Below are 12,966 nucleotides of genomic sequence, written 5' to 3'. Positions count from 1 at the left end.
ATTTGGTTTTGTTTCCCAGTGGAACATCACATCACAGAAGAGTAGTTTGAGGACCTTGGGAAAGTTGTAAATATGACCGCTCTTTCTGTTTTGACAGTTTTTGGCTGTAATAAATGATGTCTTTTTTTTTTTTTTCTTTTAAACGATAACATGCATTTGAAACTTGCCGGTAGATTTGAGGTTTCAAAGAGAAGTAGGGATGTATTTGAGTATGTACTTAAAATGCAGTGCTTTTCATATAGTTTCTATTTCGTTTCCATTTTTGAAAGCCTTTTGAAATGCATTTCATCATGAAGTTCTTTTTAAGGATCTCAAATGTCATTAATAGTGAAATCAAACCTCAGGCTGACACAGTATTTCAATTATCGGGACAGGCAGGAAACAAACAGTGTTTGTATATTGTGTCAAGCAGTGTTTTTTTTCCTTTAAAAGTCCCCGAAGGTAGTCTGGAAATTCATCTTTGAGACTCTTGGGCCTCCCAGTTGTTTAAAGGGATCGACATAAAAGAATGTAGACACAAGCAGCAAGTAGCACTCTCAAAGCATACTCAGTACCTGCTTCAATTGAATTATCCACTGCTTTCCAAGTATCTTAACAGGCCCCTTGTACCCTTCAACAACAAAGTGATCCCCCTACTGTGCCTCTAAGACAACACCGTGCACGCTCTGCTTCCATCTCCATGATAAATGGAAATGTGCAGTGTGGCAAAGTACATTTTGTACAGCTGACCTTCACAGGCACCTTCCAGGCTTTCAGGAACCCCAAGTGTATTAAAAAAGACAAATAAATACATGTATATTCCATTATATACATATGTACTGACACTAGGAAAAATCTAAACTGTGTTTGAACTTCAGTATGTACGTTATTAGTACTGTGGTGTTTTTTAATTAAAATGATTATGACAAGAATTGTTTACAACTTTCAGCTCTCTGTTTTATCTACACATTAAAATTAAGCATTAAAATGCAAGGCTTGAGACTGTAAGACAGCATTACAGGTAAAATAAACTACTTTACGAAATGCATCTTTACAAATATATTCCATTTGGCCCGAGGCGGCAAACGGTTGGTCTTAAATTCAAACTATGTCGAGATGAAAGCTTGTTGTTTTTTGTATGTAAATTCTAATAATGCAAATGATGACTAGATGTCTTCACAGTATGTTGTTAAGAACTTTTTTAAAGGTATTACTCTTGTTTCTAAACTCCTTACCATTCCATGTCCAATCAGTCCTGCTTGAATGTGGTGTTTGACAGAATGTGAGGATTACCAAAAACTCACAAGAGCCACATACAAACTGTGTAAAAACAGATGGAAAGTGAACATTGGATGAGATCCACTGTGTTAGTTTTGATTTCTAAATTGTAGGAATAGGAACAGAGCTGCGTGTGCACGTGATGATGAAGTTTGGAAATGCCAACTGGGCAAACTGTGGTTTGTGTTGACGGCAGGTTGAACAGCAGCGTGTTGTGCGGCTGGAAACGCTTTATTTCAACATACTGACTTTCAGAACGTTGGATCAATGTATCATCATCATTGACCTTAACATCAGTACATTCGGGAAACTCACCATCTAGTTCACTCCTTTCATTGCTTGTGTTGTTGTGGAACAAAACTCCAAATCGCTGAGACTATCAGTTACACAGGTGATTCCAAAGTACTGCAACCTTAAATGTAGCAGTGGTTCTCTCTAGGTTTTCACAAATACTGAGCCAATCAGTTTACCACAAAACATTACATGATTAAGGGGGAGCAGCTGTCATGGTTTGGCCCTGGTCCAAAATATGGATACAGCATTTTGGGGCATCACATTTCCTCCTGTGTTTAGGCTGTAGTCTCTGTATATCTTGATGACTTGGCTTTGGCTTGGATAAAGAACACGATACTGAGTCTGTAGAAAAAGGCTTTATTGGGGTTTAACAACCCCACATAGCAAACTACAGGAGAAAAATGCTGGTTGCTGCATCAGTTTTCTGCCAAAAAACATCATTCTGCAATTGTGTAAAACATCAAAAATAATGAGCTTAGTCTTACAGACGAATGGAGAAAGACATTTGCAATCATCTGTGTTCAGTCGGAGTGTTTCCATGTGATTCACATCGATCCGCGCACAGCTGGGAACAGTCTTTAAGGTTTTTGAATCCTACAGTATAAAGACTATCATCTCAAACATAATAACGCATTTTCACCAACATTCACAGTTTTGTTTTTTTTGTGTCGCAACAATCAGAAAGAATTACATATTGAATGACAGAGTAAATACAGCGATAAACACACGGGTGTCACTAGGCAACTCGCCAAGTCTCACGAGAACACAAACTGTTGCGAGGCAGTCGCAAAAAACAGAAAATGGGATCCATCAGAATATTGCTTCCTCCGCTTATATATTTAACATTTTGAAGGGAAAAAAAAAAACAAGAAAATGGAAGAATTATAAAATAATCCTCTCAGTCACAACACATTGCACTGTTTTTTATTTTTATTTTTTTTGGTTTGCTTGCCACATTAGACAGTTTTTGTTTATTTAGTATTATTTGCGCTACTCACACCTGTCAGACATGTTTCAAATAATCTTAATGGAAACGCCTGGCAACGCCTGGATCAGAAGGGAAATGATTATGATCATTAAACGCCACATGCTGTGTGATTTTTATCTCCCGACTGTCAACACCAACTGGCCCGGACTGAAACAGACTTGATCTTACTTGGTCCAATTAGCCATTAAAACCAAATTATAACTATTGGCCCAGAAATTGTGATGTTTATTCACCTCATTTTTTTTTTGTTTGTTTGTTTGTTTGCAGCCAGAGATTTTGGACCTTTCACCACACCAAGCCCCCCCGCCATCTAGTACATGACTGTGAATTTGATGATCTCTTGCTTTTGTAAGCCCGTAAAGCCCATCGAGTCATTGTATGTAACTAGAAATAAGCTTCACTTGAATTCTCCTGAAGCCTAGTGTGCAGTGACTGATTGAAAAACGGTCCAAAAAATACTGGCTTTTTTTTTTTTTTCTGTGACAGAGGATAAGGTCAAAATGGTTGGTTACACACAGCCTTGAGAAAACTGTCACAGCCCATGACCCCGCTGCTCCGTCACAAGTCGCGGCCAAAGTAAAGGCCATCTCCAGGATCTATTCTCCGGTCACATAGGCTCTGCCAGGCCGCTCCTTTTTTTTTTTTTTTTTTTCATTTCCCTCACCCACCCATACCTTCCGCTAAAACCTCTTTTGGCTGGAAGCAAAGCCATCCTCACCTTGATTGGTTTCTATTCTTTGGCCTCCAGACAAAAATGGAATCCCGGGGGGCTGCAGGTTGGAGGTGGCTGAGTGCTCATTAAGTACTTTTGGTCAGGGCAGATGTGAGAAGACTCAAGGATGTGGATAAATGTGAGCAACACATATCGATGCAGAGGAGAAGCTCAGGCTGTGAAATGGCACCATGAGGACTCCGGAGTTATGATCAGCGTGGGTTGTTGTCTGGAAAGAGAAATGGGATAACATGCTGATAACAAACAGATTGTGGCTATCTTCAGCACTGAAATTTGAAAGCGCTGGTGTACATATTTTAGTCTTTTTTAAATCACAAAATCTATGCAAACACTGTGAAATCCCATTGGCACAAACAAATTGGAGCTCACATAAGTGTATGTAGATGGCAGACTGGGTTTAGCGATTAGAATTGTGTGTCCTCCAGATGAAACCTCGGTTCGCTGTGCATCGATCAGACGGTTATCCAGACGCCTTGTTGAGGATTTTTTTATTTTTTTTTTCCACCGTTATGTGAAACTTTAGACGCCGCTGTCTGTCAAAAGGTGTCTCTGCCAGTGACATGGCCAATCTTTGACATAATGCTCAGTCTGTCTCTCTGCAGTCCCAAGAAGGAGCTGTCATGCTTCACCAGGCCGGATAATTATTTCCCTCTTATCCCTCCTTGCCAGGGCCAATCCTAGCCTTCAATAGAAACCAGGGCCCGCACCACTTCCCATCACTTTTCTCCGTCTCTTTTCTTCTCCATCTCTCTTCTTCCATCTGTTTCACTTCACCTCACTCTCTGACTTCAAGACCCTCTTTTCCCTCAGTCTGTCTTTGTGTCATTCTCTCTTTCTTGTTCTGTATCCTCTCTAAGAATAGATTTGCACAGGGAAAATAGATCCTCGGTTTTTGACAGAATTGATCCTCAAAGTTGTAAACGTTCCATTATAGATTGCCATATGAATGTCTTTAATACATGGTTGGCATTTCTTATTTGATGCTCCCTACACATATGTCAAAGAACAAATCTTTCTCTTGCTTTTGTCCACACAGGTAATGAAATGATTCTGAGAATGTGTTGGCTTTGTATAAAGTTGGAACACTGCGCTGTGACTGAGTTGTGTTCTCTTTTATCTTTTGCAACAAGGCAGGATATTGCTTGTTTGTGTAGACAATAGACAAGACTTTATGTTTCATTTTGTCATTGATATTCAAACGTGTGCTCTGCAGTATCACAACAGTTGATTTGTGTGGGGGGAAAATGTTTCAGTAATTCCATCACTTTGTCCTGGGCCCTGAGAGGAGGTGATAGTTCTCACCTCCCTAAATGTCGTGTAGCTAAACTTAGTACTTTGTGGTTTGGGTGCAATTTAACAGGCAGAGTCTGCGAGAGTAAGTCAGAACTAAAAGTACGTTACGACATCCGAAACAACCCACTGACCATCTGAGGCAATTCACTCTTGTCTTACTTCAAAGATGTACAGAAACAGAATAATCGTCCTTGACCAACTGCAGTCTTGTCATCCCAAGATGTGTGATTAGAGCCAGCAGGCCTGCCTTGATTTGGAAGCCGTGCATGTTAACCTGTGGCCCCAGGGCCGAGTGCTGGGCCCCCAGCAGATCGAAAACAAATAAACAAGGCCTGCCAGAGCAGGCGGTGACAGTGCAGGCTGTCTCCAGTAGATAAGACAGAACAATAGCCCTTAATAGGCCACAGAGAGGCACACACCCATCTCTAGGCCTGCCTTTTTCTACTCCTATCTGCTTGCTGGTAACAAAGGAAACAAGATTCTTTCCCTTTTCTCTCCTGCAGAGAGATTAGCGGTGCTTAACAGGGGTATGGGCATGAAAATGTGTATTTGAGTGATAATTCGGCAACGCAGGCACAACTCGTGACAAGGAGCCTTGCAGAATGAGAGGGAAAACAATGCCTTCTCCCCTGGGTTAAAATTTGGAGGAGAAAAGTACATCTTGTTTGTTTGCTACTTATCAGTCTATGGAAGTGAGTGTGAGGACTTTCTGAACATGTGATGTTGCTCTCCAATGTTGTCTTCATGTTTCAGTCAATACAGATGGTCACTGATAATATAATTTGATAGTATTCGGAGCTCATGCATGTCGCCATGGTAATAATAGATGTATTTTGTCAGGCGTGTATCCAAGACACGTTCATGAAAACACAGACAGAAGAAGTACAATAAAGGTCCATGTGGGCATGTCAAATTGTCTGGGTTATATTTTTTTCTCGTCCTAAATGCAGTTAGTGGGGCGTATAATAGCAGGCAGAAAAGCCTGTTTCTCCTGTGAAGGCCCTTTTTTGACTTCGGAGCGGAAAAAAAAAAAACCTTGGTGGGGTATCGGAATGCCGGTAGCGATGATCCTATTTTGTCAAATTTGAATCATTTCGCCGGCACCCAGGTAGAAGGCACCAGCTCATGCTGTAACTCTGCCTGAAAGAACACACAAAGATCCCCTGAAAAGAGCGAGCTGGCACATTATAGCTGATGCCTTTATGCTGAGCTCTGATGAAAGAAATCCACCCCGCTGCCAACTTAGCTCACCTGAAATGAATGCCTTTAAGGAAAGAGACTGTACTTCTGTACCATGAGGTAAAATGCTACAGAGTGTGATGTTGAAGATTTTCGGCGGATTGAAGTGAGCAGTGCTATTTCATACTCTAAAGCTGGATTTCTGAGATGCTGAGACTCTGACTGGAGCAGGGAAGGGTTAGACTTTTTGATTGGAGAGGGCATCAAACCAGGGGGATTGACCCTAAATTTGGCATCCATTCTTTTGGCTTTTTTCATTATTGTGGTGTTTTAACCCCATACAGACCACCACCCTGCTGAAAAGAAGCAATATCTTTTGTATCTAGAGTGCAGTCTACCACAAAGGGGACAATATGTTTGACCAAAGCAAAGAAAGTGAAAAAGATACACATTTTTGCCTTTTTCCTGCTCTTGTACCGTTGTTGTCTGCGTTCCCTCTGAGCGCGTGGTTCTGTATTTAACCGCAATATCTCTCCGTAAATGATTGTGAGATGGCTGTCGGTTGCTATAGCTCAGGATCTGTGATCTCCGCTTGGAACAGGCAGAAGCAGAAGAACATTTGTATCAGACGTCAGCTTATGTGTCGTCTCTTTGTGTCGGGAGAATAGTGTTCTTTAGGTTGTGCAACCAAAAACCAGAGAGAGCGAAAATATATATATTTCTATAAAACAAACTTACAGCAAAGTGCAACTCGGTCCTCGCCACATCCATATTTCTATAAACTGCATTTACTTCTGTGCCAAGCAACATAAATCATGTCTTATGTATCATTAATATACACGGGTGTCAATAGGAGACGCATGAATGGAAGAAATATGGTTCTTCCCAATAGAGACAGAGTTGAAAAATGGGCTGTAGATAGGGTGAGAATAGAGCCTTCTCCAGTGAGGCTGCAAAAGGCGTCTAAATCTCTGCTGCCCCCCAGTGGACTACCAGCTTATGCTGTGTGTGTGTGTGTGTGCGCGTTTGTGTGTGTGTGACACCAGACGACTGTGATGCTGACGTTTTAACCAGTTAAAGCCCTGTGTTGCTTTCTCCTTTATGTCTGATACCATGAAGGGCTGTCCCATGTTGCTGTGGCTTAATGTCTGCTGTGTTACATGAGGAGCACTCTAACGTCACTGTTAAGTACATTCCATTGTTGCAGTTTGAATGTGCTGCTTTTAGCAAATGCTACACATGCAAAGTAAGAAAATATTGTTTGTTCACTGTTTTTAAGACAATTACTGTCCAGCTACAACACAGACTCCGCCTTAAGGAGTTGGTTGGTTGTATTCAAGCTACATATATGCATGTCTCCTTTATTTTTAATCAACTTTCTGCATTTGTTTTCATGCTGGTTGCAGCACTGTTGGCGATGTCGCCTCTGCTGTTGGCCGCAATTTGGTCCAAGACAGGATATACAGCAGGATGAGCCTTAGAATATAGACTCGTGCACACCTGATTTACAAGATCACACCTTAACAGGCTGCCAAAAGAACGATTTGACATCTACCGTGTTGGTAACATTTCTCTCTGTCTTTTCAGTCTGTTACTCTTCACACATGTGAATATATATACGTTAGTAGTTTCCTTTAAAAAGTGTGTGAATGTAGCTTCCCCCCCTCCTGTTTGCACATTGTTCTATAGTACAGTTGGTAGGTGGTACACAGTAGTAATTGATTGTGCACGTGGAGATCCAAATTTAACACAAGTCGCACACATCGCAGTGGGGTAGAGACAGCGACGAACCTCGAGGCCCAACATTTTCTCGAAGAGTTGCTTTACATTAAATAGAAGTAGTTGATTTTGCACATTAACGTCAGTTTAATTGTTAAGACGCGGCACTCAATTTGTCTCAGTGGATCAGAAGTCTGAGAAAACAACCTTCATCGCAGTTCTCATGCATTATGCTTTTTAATTTCCCAGACAAAGTGCAAAGATAATTGCTGAAAAGATATGAAAAACTAACTAATTCTGTTTTTTTTTTTTTTTTCAGAATTACTTTGATTCCCTAAATAATGACTCTCATATTATCAATAATTAGAATAATAAAAATAATAGCTTGGATTTATGTAGCATTTTCGAGTGACCCAAGGACGCTTTGCACGTACAGAGAGAAAAGAAAATGATGGCAGCAGAGCTCGTTGGGGGAGACGGCATCAGCTCAGCCTTGATGAACAACTGGGTTTTGAGGAGTTTTTTTGAAAGTCACGATAGAAGGAGCGTTGCAGATTTCTGCTGGGAGAGAGTTCCAAAGGGTGGGTGGTTCCACAGGAGGAGGTCTGATAGGCACTGAGGGGCAACGGCATGAAGGGATTTATAGGTGAGGAGGAGGTATGATGAGATATGGAACTTGACCGGGAGCCAGTGAGCGTTTATACAACAACTGGCGTACATCCAGACGCGTTAAACCTCATTTTGACCGAGAGTTTAGTTATTAGTCTGAATGAGCACCGAACATATATTACACCGCAAGTAACCGCCGTGACAGCAGTACAGTAACTCTGATGAAATCACCTGGTTTAAATTGATTTCAACGAAAGCTTCTAAAATGGATAATAGTTCTTCAAGAAGAGAGAAACGGCACTCCAGTGAGAGTAGAAAAACAAAAACTGGCTGCCATTCCTCGGCTCCACCTCATCCATTATTTTGACATATTGGAACACCTCATTATGTATTATTACTTATGTAATCTAGAGGTCATGTTTCATTTGATTTTCGTTGTTTTTCATCGGAACATGAAATTCATTTTCAATTTGACTGTTTGCCTGCCTTCTCCCCCTGTTTGCTTTTTTTTTTTTTGCCTTACTGGTCACATCTCTGCATGATATACTTAATCAGCATGAAACAGTTCTCAGTGTGGACCTAACTGCTTGCTCAGTTTTCTTTGCATGGCGTCTGAGTCTTTATGCTGCTGCCTACATCTGTGTTTGTTTTGGAGCTCTCTCCCGGTCTTGTGTCATTTTCTGCTGTTCGTAAGGAGATGCTCATTTGGATAGCATGTAGAGGACAATGCCATGGCTGTCGCTCTGATAGCTATCCAACTCCTTGATCTTCTCTCCCTGTAAACATCATTACCGCACACTGAAAACATACACATTCACAACAGGCACGCACGCACACACACACACACAGTCACATGCACACACCCACAAGCTGCTCATCCAAATCGGCGCTAACAGATTAGCAGTGATTATAAACAAACATGGAGGATTAATCCTGTGTGCTCTCAGTCTACTTTTCCACTGAGCTAGCCAGGGTAATTACCAAGTGCTCGATTGCTAGTGTAATCGCACACACACACACATGCGAACGCACACACACACCCGGGCTGCCTTGCTTCTCTGCTTAGTGGTATCAGTTTCGTGCTCATTTTGTGAGAAAGTCGAAGTCGTCTTCTCGCAAGAAATTGCAAGACAGCTGAAGTAAACACAGATGATGAGATGATTCGGCGCAACTTAATGTTCAAAAGTCCAAAGTTTGTCCTTGATGGTTGTATTTTGAAAGCAAACCGCTTCTTAACATTTGCAAATCTTACCGAGAAAGCTTGTATTTACACGGTCATTAGCAAGGTGAGAATTAATTTTTTGATCTGTTGAACACTGTGTGCTTGTTTCTTTTATTAAATTTAATTTGGTATAACATTTGATCCATTTTATCAAATGTAAAGAACATGACAGCTAATCCAGTAAGGTTTGAGAATCAGTCTGTGTGCGTCTGTCTGTTCTTTCGCATGCCACCACTTCCCATTGAAATGTTGCTTTATCATTTGGCCTCGCTGCGTTTTACCTTCTGCTGCCCTCTTACCTTTTCACAATAAATCGGTTTATTCTGCTTCCTTTGTGACGCCGCTGCATCTCCTCGGATGCGTGACCTCAGGCTGACCCACTGTATACAAAGTTGGTAGCTCTGCTTTACCTTAGAAGGGTGATTTCAAGTCCCGCAACACTTAATCTTGCACAAAGTGTGTTTAAAGCCTTACTGGACATAATGCAATGAGAATGTTGCAGATCATCTGCTAATGGTTAGACTGTTGTGAGGTGAGGAGGAGGTATGATGAGATATGGAGCTTGACCGGGAGCCAGTGAACGTTTATACAACAACTGGCTTCCATCCAGATGCATCCAACCTAATTTTGACAGAGAGTTTAGTTATTAGTCTGAATGAGCACCGAACATATTTTACATTGTAGAAATCTGCCATAACTGTTCAACTTAAAAACCACAAAAACATTTTTCTTCATCAGTAAACTAAGTATTGTATGCAATTTGGAGAATAAATCTCACACAAATCTGTCATAGTTAACAGAAATTCATTTTCAAAGCACAGTATGCAAAGTTTGATCCTGTGATCAGTTTTCCAGACAATATAAGAAGTGATGAGTCCAACTTTCCAAAAAGCCTTCGAGAGATGAAAACATATCTGCTTAATAGGACCTCAAGCCTTTTCCAGTAATCCCTTTCGCTGGAACCTTAATGCAACCTGCACACAAACATGCCGAACTAATTAAGAGTCACTCCACTCACATGAAATAGTTAATCCAGAAACAAGAGTGCATGAACATAAAATTAACAAACAGGCAATTACCATAAAATTAATTAAGTTTGTTTTCCACAAGAATCGTATTAAATGTTGGGCATTTCAAATACATATTTTTCCCAACCACATTTTCTATTTAAATTCCAGAGCTCTGTTGTAAATGATGGTAAAGGTCCATCCATCTGTTAGCCATACCTGCTTTATCTCAAAGAGGATCACAGAGACTCTATATATCCCAGCTGATGGTAAAGATGAGAAAACATTGTTATCTCTTTGTAATTTAGTTTGCTTGTTGTTCACCCGTGTGTGTGTCTCCACCACTTGGTTTAATAAAACTCCCGCTCTCTTCCTTTGCAGGTTGAAGCCATCCTCGTCAACATCTTCGGCGGCATCGTCAACTGCGCCATCATTGCCAACGGCATCACCAAAGCCTGCCGAGAGCTGGAGCTGAAGGTGCCGCTGGTGGTCAGGCTCGAAGGTAAAACGACACAAAGAAATGACATGTTTCGCCTCCTCTTAGTGAGCCAGTCCTAACTGACACTCGCACAACACACACTGAGCGTAACCCCCTCCATCAGAAATACCAACCATTGACCTCCATCTAGCCTGTAATGAATGTACTTGACCTTAATGAGGATTTCCTGATGTGGGATAATGACACTGCATAGCCTTAAACCTATAATATCTTCACACCCCTGTCACTTATCACTCATCTAGATGAGCTCTTTTCCTTGTCGTGGCTTCCAAAGCGTCTCTATTATGCCAACACGCACGTAGTACAACCAGTTCCCCATTTTCCATTTCAGCCCCACCTACCCACAAATGACGCTCATCAAACAGACATAATAATATAGCTAGTTGTATTATTTTATAAATGTATTTGCACTTGCAAAAGGCACAAAGAAGCCCACTCTCCGCCTTGTTTTAAACGGTGGGGCTATTCGTAATACCGCTGCTGTGCTCTCAGGAGCCTATCCATCTTCATTGTGGCCCAGTGTCCCAGTAAGAACAGCAGTGCATTTTTCATACATGTCACATTCTGCCGCACCTGTCATTAGCGCCAGCCAGAATAATAGTAGTGACGGCACTGATTGGTTCACCTTTCACCTGTATATGCTAATGAAACCTGTTTAGTGTATGTGTGTGGGATGGCAGCAGTGACTCACGGAGGCACGGGGCCAGTTGGTGGTTAGCTTAATTGTCAAGGTCCTGCTGAGTGGTGTGTCCGGAGCAGGAGAGCGTGCATGTGCATGTGCGTGTGTGTGTGTTGGCCCTTAGCACCTCGTACTGTACGTCTGCACACACTCTGCTAATATGGTTTGTAGGTCAGGGCATGTAAGCTGCTTCGAGAACCCAAGTGTGTGTAAAGGTACTGTAGCGAAGCATGAACATGGCTGAGAAGAGTGGATCAGTTTCACTACTTTTCCTCTTAAATGAAAATAGAAAAATCTCATGCAGGTATGTCACCTCCAATGATGCCTTTTTGCCTGAAATAATTTTGCATATTAACAAAGCAGCATATAGCAAGGACAGGTGTGTGTGGCTTACACCTAAATCCAGAACATTACACCTGGTGAGAAGGTGACAAAAAGAGATTGGTGCTAGTTCAAATGCTAAAGCTGCAAGGTGCATGTATGTGTAATATATACCATCTTAGCGATTCAGCATTTGGCTAAACATACAGTTTATTTATTTTTTCCATGTGGCTGAAGAGAGAGCCCACCATTGCGGATATTTATTGCCATAGAAGCGACCAGATTGACACTCCGAATAGATCCCTAATTAACCACCACGCATTTCTCATACTAGGCCGTGTAATTCAACCTGACTCACTAACAGTCCAGAAGGTCACTACTGGTGGATGGTCCAACCAAGTTTTTCTGGCCGGGGCCTAATCCAAGCTTTAGTTGTGGGTCATTACATCCTGGGCTGCAGTCTTGTGGAGAGGATTGGTTCAGAATCAATCAGCTCAGCTCGCTGACTGCAGGGCAGTGAGAGCGGCCCAGCGCTCTTCAACAGGATCAGAATGGATTAACAGGCACACTTTTAATTGGAAAGGCTCTTTTAAAAGGCAGGGGTTGATTGCATTGGCGGAGAGTTATGTATTCCCATATGTGGAGGAGAGGGGCCATGTGGTCTAGATGCTGATAGGGTTGTATTAGCTGATAGGGCGTGCATGCAGTGTTTGATGTCAGCTGACGGAGAGTCTAGCTAAAACGCAGACAGTTTGTAAGCTTCAGCATTAGCGCCCGTGTTCATCCGTTGCAAATTCAAGCAACAGATTCGGCACAGAACAGACATACAGACACGCTTATTGGCACAAGTGCTCAGGTCTAGGTGTGAGGAGACACCTGAGGAAGTGCTGTACTGCCCTCTTTGGCTACAGTGTGAACATGGTCTGTATTTTATTGCTCTGTGAGGATGTTGTCTGCCTCTATGAAAAAAAAAAAAATCCTCTTAAATAGCCCTCAGGGTGCAGGGAAAAAGGTGACTGCATTCACTTAACTCTGTTCCCCAGCCTATTGATTTCCTGAGCCATTCCCCAACTGTCTGTCAAAGAGTGGAGGCTGCTTTCTCCTTAAATTTTTCCTCCCATTTAATTAAAAAGAGATGCAAGGTCCTATAGTGAGGTTGAGATGGC

The 12,966-nt window shown here is 41.8% G+C and overlaps 1 protein-coding gene across 1 annotated transcript in view; it reads left to right on the top strand.

The window, feature by feature from the left end:
• Positions 1-12,966, top strand: part of suclg2 (succinate-CoA ligase GDP-forming subunit beta) — a 101,062-nt gene that overhangs the window by 80,658 nt on the left and 7,438 nt on the right. The window contains exon 10 of the mRNA XM_008280126.1: positions 10,683-10,803. Within this exon, the coding sequence (XP_008278348.1) occupies positions 10,683-10,803 (121 nt within the window). The remainder of the gene's footprint in view (positions 1-10,682; positions 10,804-12,966) is intronic.

The sequence above is a fragment of the Stegastes partitus genome, unplaced genomic scaffold (assembly GCF_000690725.1).
Source record: "Stegastes partitus isolate 25-593 unplaced genomic scaffold, Stegastes_partitus-1.0.2 Scaffold182, whole genome shotgun sequence".
Lineage (NCBI taxonomy): Eukaryota > Metazoa > Chordata > Actinopteri > Pomacentridae > Stegastes > Stegastes partitus.
The sequence above is the reverse complement of the archived record's forward strand: the minus strand, read 5'-3'. Positions and strand labels throughout refer to the sequence as shown.